The sequence below is a fragment of the Tupaia chinensis genome, unplaced genomic scaffold (genome assembly GCF_000334495.1).
Source record: "Tupaia chinensis unplaced genomic scaffold, TupChi_1.0 Scaffold144276_1, whole genome shotgun sequence".
NCBI lineage: Eukaryota > Metazoa > Chordata > Mammalia > Scandentia > Tupaiidae > Tupaia > Tupaia belangeri.
The window spans coordinates 2,618,020-2,624,019 of NW_006204133.1; the positions used below are offsets into that span (position 1 = coordinate 2,618,020).

At 38.9% G+C, this 6,000-nt stretch overlaps 1 protein-coding gene across 5 annotated transcripts in view; it reads right to left on the bottom strand.

Annotated features, from left to right (window-relative positions):
• The window catches only part of MGAT4A (alpha-1,3-mannosyl-glycoprotein 4-beta-N-acetylglucosaminyltransferase A), a 153,908-nt gene extending 148,347 nt beyond the window's left edge, over positions 1-5,561 (bottom strand). For 2 of the 5 annotated variants that reach the window (XM_027767559.1, XM_027767560.1), the window contains exons 1-2: positions 5,469-5,559; positions 2,497-2,821 (exon numbers count right to left, since the gene is read on the bottom strand). In XM_027767559.1, coding sequence (XP_027623360.1) covers positions 2,497-2,590 — 94 coding nt within the window. In that variant the 5' untranslated portion in view covers positions 2,591-2,821; positions 5,469-5,559. Of the gene's footprint in view, positions 1-2,496; positions 2,822-2,949; positions 3,105-5,468 lie in introns of those variants that run through there. The other 3 variants (XM_006166583.3, XM_006166582.3, XM_027767561.1) reach the window with 3 other exon arrangements.
• Positions 5,562-6,000: the final 439 nt, after the last annotated feature.

Consider the following 6,000-nt stretch of genomic DNA (forward strand, 5'->3'; position numbering starts at 1 on the left):
AGTGCTGGCAAGGCTACGGTGAAAGGGAACTCTCCTGCACTGTAGGCAGAAATGTAAATTAGGATAGCCACTGTAAAAAACAAAATGGAGGTTCCTCTACAGATAGAACTACAGTAAGACCTAGTAATCCCACTTCTTGGTATTTACCCAGAAAAATACTTGTGCATCCATGTTTACTGCAGCATTACTCACAATCACTAAGACATGGAGTCAACCTAAATGCCCAAGAATCGATGACTGGATTGAAAAAATGGAGTACATATACACTACAGAATACTATTAGGTTGTCAGGAAAGTCATGACGTGTTTTTCTATGTTTTTACTATGCAAAAATGTGTCCTGACTTTCCAGACGACCCAATACTTAGCCATATGAGGAACAATGAAACCCTGTCATTTGATACAAAGAGGATGATTGTAAAAGATTTAATGCTAAGTAAAATAAGTCAGACTATGAAAGACAAACACTGTATATCTCTACTGACTATAAATCAAACGTCACATTTTATGGCAGAAATTGAAAGATTTGAAGATGTAATAGTATGGAGGACAAGTATAGATACAGAGACTGCACAGGAGAGAAATGGATCATTGGGGGTAGAAGGGAGCTCAGGAAAAATAACATTAAACAGGCACAAGCATGTAAAGTTCTCTGCATACTGCATGTGTGCTTTGAAAAACCATACTGTATGCTATAAAGATGTGCAACTGTTAAATATAAATAAGAACTCATAAAGTAAAACTAAAAAGGATTGCAGCATGACCTGGACCCACTGAAGGGGCTCTCTCTCTCTGGTACATATGCAAGTGCCTTCTGGATGAACCAATCAAAAAACGATGTATTTCGGGCTCACTGGCTTAATCACATTGTAACATGCTACTCAAGCAATGCTGGACCCATATAAAAAGACTATGGGATTGGTTCCCAGGTTGTCCTATACAGGCCAGGAGTGTGCACCCATGATCCTGGCTGGCTGGGAAGGCTGGCGGGGGTGGTCACAGGCTGGGATCCTTTTGAGAGTTACTTGTCTTTTTCTCTTTCTCGCTCACGCTCTCATGAAAGAGAGATTATAAATAAATTAAATAGGAGACCAGCAGATGGCGTAATGGTTACATCACTGGACTCCCACATAGTTGTCCACAGTTTGAGTCCCGGACCCATGGGCTTGAAACTCAAGCCGGACGCATGTGTGTGCATGCCCAAGATCCCAAAAGGAGAACAGAGGAGAAAGGATTACGACACAGCCATCTCCCAGGGGGTGATTTCTTGCTTTCTGTCTGTCTGTCTCCCTATCTCTGGTGAGTACACGTACCCTATAGCAAATATCTCTTAAAAAAAAAAAAAAAAAAGTATCTCTTAAAAAAAAAAAAAAAAAAAGTAATAATAATCATTTTTAAGTACATATGTGTATACAAAGAAGAAACGACTTTAGCAAATTTTCCATTTATGTTTGCCCAAGAGTTCACCTCTAATTAGAACCCAAATTAGAGACAGACAAAAAGTGGGAAAATAATACCTCACTTGTTCAAGGCACAGAGCATATGTTTTCTACTTCTATCAGCTTATTTTATATGCATATATGCATAGATATATTAACATATCTACAATGTAGATAAGTACAGATCAGAAAATAGTGCTGTCAGGAAACAATCTTTTCAGTTGCCTTCATGAGTCGACAAAATGTCAGCAATGGCATCTTCCAATAAATTAGCCAGATGATTATGACTCTACCAAACAAAATATGCAATCATCAGCACCTCCATCTCTCTCCCATCTACACTCCTTAGGTTAATATAAGGAAAGGAGACAGATAACAGTGTACGTAGAAATTTATTTCAAGTTCACTTCATAAAAAAGGCAAAGAAAGGCATTATCCCTGAATATAAGTCTGATTAATGAACAGATAACTTGCCTTTAAAACACAGTTCAACAGTCTAAACACAAAAACCATTTTTAAATATTTCAATCAGAATTGCTCCGCATCCTCTTCTTAGATACTTCTGCCTAAGGAACCCTGTCAACTCACTCTCACTCCGTTTAAATCATTAACTACTTATCATCAAATCATTAGCATAATGAGCATGTAAATTTCATGAAAGCATTGATTGCGTCCTTTTAAGTGTTTTATACAACACTCAACACAAGGAAGCTTATTAAACATTTATGATATTTAGTTTTTTTTTTTTTTTAAAAAAATGCCAAACAAAAGTCTTTATTATCCAACTTGGCTGTCATGTCGAATATAAACCACTGATCAGTATCCGTTCCTCCAAGCGCAATTATAAGACACTGAAAGCATAACAAACCCCACTGGAATTAGGAACTCTGTCTCCTCCATCCAAAAACACGATTGCATTTTTGTGTCAGAACAAAATGGCAAGCAGAGAGCAAGCAGCACACAGGTTGCTACAATATTTCCCCTCAGCATCTATGTGTCATTCGCAGAGCAAAAAGCCAACCAGGTTTCATGCACATTTTCAGAGGCACTTTCCTTACCTTTCCCATTTTGCCATGTAGTGTACCAAGATAAAGTAAGGAACGAAGTGACAAATGCTAAAGCCGTGGCTACAGTTCCATTGCGGAGCCTCATCTCATTTCACCATCACACTGGTTCACAGGTTTATACGATAACCAAGACTGTTTTCTTTGTACCCTGAAGTCAACTGAATCCAGTCCTCCTGGCTCCGGGCCAATAAAAACAATCAATAAGTGAGGTTCATTTCAGACGTCCTGCAGGAGGAGCCTCTCAGCAGTACCATTCACAACTGCTGTTCGGAAGGTCTTCAGTCTTCACAGGCTGATGTCTCAGGTCTTTGTCTTCCTAGTCAGGGGAGAAAGAGACAGGAAAAACTCGTTCAGTAAGGTAAAATGTAAGTTTCTCAATTTTTAGTCACCATTATAAACAAACTTTTGGCAGAGCTAAGCTGTATCAGTAGAGATTGGCCCTACCTCTAAGTCAGGTATTTCATATATTAGAATTAGATGGTTCTGTTCCTCTGGGGGGAGGGGAGGGAGGCTTCTAACTATATTCCCTCCTCACTGGGTTTGTCCTGCCTGTGAATGAAGGTGATGGTTCCTCATTTAAAGGGAGAAGTGTGGTGCTTACACATTCCAGGATGAGAACTCTAGTGATCACACAATGGCTCCAGAGTAACATAATCGTCACTCTTCCCCAATTTTCCTATTGCATAATAATAAATAATGTTTTAAAAAGAAAGGAAGAAAGCTGAGAAACTCTACTACAAAAAGGACCAAAAGACCTGGATCTAAGACTCCTCTCTGTCAAGACTCGTGACACTGGACAGGTCACTTACCCATCCTCACAGTCTCATTTGTAAAATGAGAAAAACACCTGTCCTGTCCTCTTTCACATGTTATTATACATAACAAAAAACTTGCTATGATTGTTGCTACTTATCATCATCATAAAATAAATGCAGTTTTCCCAGAGTAGGATTAACTCACTCCCAAAGTATGAATTTGGAGCAGTTAAGCATTTCAAAAACGCCACAATGGAGCCAGGATCTACTGCTCTGCATTGCTTCAACTCAGGAAATCCCAGAGACCATTGCCCAACTTACAAAAGCTCTTGAAGAAACAAAGAAACAGTCACTCCATCTTAAGATAGTGTCAGTGCATAATAGCTTCTCAATAAGTGTTAACTGGATTAAAAAATTAAACCAAACCACCTGCAGTCAATACTCCATCTTTCACCTGTTCAATTCACAGCTTGTCTCATTCCCAGGGGGCATGCCGGGCAGTCCAAGATGTGCATTGATTCCTGGCAGCCTGGAGGGTGCCACAAGACACACTTGACAATACACTAGATGATCCTCTAGTGGGGTGAGTTAATGCACCTTCGAAAATGCCGAGCCATCCCCAGGGACAACTCTCTCAGGGGAAGGGTATGGCTGATTAAAACCGCCATTTGCAGGCAATCCAGAAACTCCCACCTCAGCTACCTCCCAACACTACACATCACCAGAAAGCTCCACTACTGGAGAAAGATTACCAGGGCATAGCATTAGCAACAGCGATGCCAAAGCCACTGTAACTCATGGAGTATTTCCCTGTGCTGAGTCCACTACGCGGTTGAAACTCTTCATAAATACACCATGGAGACTGGCATGGTTAACCCTATTTTACAAGTAAGGAAATGAACCCAGAGAGAAAACCCAAAAATGTATGACTCCAAAGTCCAAGCTTATTCACAATAAATGTGAATTGATATTACACCCAACAATAAATGTGAATGAAGATTAAAACAGCTTTTACAACAGAGCTATAACAAGAATGAACTTACTATGGAATAAACAGCAAAATGCATAGGAATTTTCAAAGTCTCAGCATACAGCGTCAAACAAATCTCTCTCCCCTCTGCTTCCTCACCAAAGCATGCCTGTTAACCCTCACAGTTAGCAGCTCTAACTCCCATACAATGTTCTCAAAGCACCAGACCCCACGACACTGTTTCTGCCTATTACCAGAACACAAGGTGTGCCAAAGATAATCTCATTTATAAATTACTATTGTTTTCGAGAACCAAATGTATTCATCTCCTGTAGTTAAGACAAACATGCCCATGTCTCTAGCTTTGAATTAAAAGCTTTCATGGCAAAAATCCTGCAATCTTAACTAAATTCCACGAGCTGCCTAATATACTGTCTTAAACCAATAAACACTCAATAATGAATTCTGAGTATAAAGACAGAGGTGATAACTCAGAGAACAGTGTAACTCAGAATTGCAATCCTGGTGTGGCAGTATATGAAAACACTTAAGACGTTCTGTTACTATGTAACTTAGCACTATTATACTTCAGAAAGGATTGTGTTCTAGTAAAACATCTAAAAAGTATACAGGCTGACAGAATAAACATGCAATTAACTATAATGAGGAAGCAGAGAAGCACCTATCATAAAATAAAAGACTATTTTAAACATAGTTTATTAAATACAAATAAAACCCATAAGAGATAATTAAATACAAATGCACAGAGGCAAGTAAAATGAACCCTAAGGTCAAAGCAGACTACAGAGATGGTAGTCATAGTACATGAAAAACAGAAGAAATATTAAATATTGGATCCAGAAGTCGTTCAACTGCGGTTTGGAGAGGACACTTACAATGACTTCTACTGACAAATAAGACTTGAAAATTTGCAAGAGAAATCTGAGAGCGTTTTACTCAGGAAGACTGAAGTCATACATTTTTAATTAGGGTTTCAAAGCTAATTAAGTTTAACTACACAGCACGTGTGAATGAAGTTCCCAGATAAGCAAAACTGAGGCGCAGCAGGCTCTTAAATCAGAGGCAGCTGATAGGCTGGCTTGAAAGACACAGGTGACCCACATTTTTATCAGCGTCCACATCTGCAACAAATCTAGCCTAGCACCTTAAAACTCTTAGAGGCTCACTTAACATATTTGATTCTTTAACAACAAAAAAGGGGTAGTAGCTAAAATTACCAGTCATTTCTCCATCCTGCCAAAGATGAATAAACTTCCGACTCTAGACCACAGACTGGAAAAAAAAATCTGTTAATAGTCGTTTAAGGGTTACAGGCTTATATTCTCTTGCTGGATACAAAACCTTTATTTCAAGTATTGTCTGAAATATTCAGTATGCTCCATGGCTGAACACTTTGCTAGACACTTGGCATACCGCATAATCCGCAACCCACAGAAAGGAGAGAAGTTCCTGAAGATAGAAGGCGAAATCTAGGGGACCTACAATCAGCAACATGCATGACATAGCCCTACGTACTTTTATACACCATACTTGTGTTCAAATTCACCTATCTTTCCATGTCTAAAAGGATTAATATTTTGCTTTAATACAGCTTACATAATTTTCACCATCCAGTGCGTTCTCAGATTTACATTGATGGATTTTAGAAGCCTAGGTCACTGTAAGTGGTCAGTAAAACTATTTTCCTAAATCAGAAAAAGAAAAACCACACAGTGCATATTACGCGTTTCTAAATTTAGAGTCTCCATT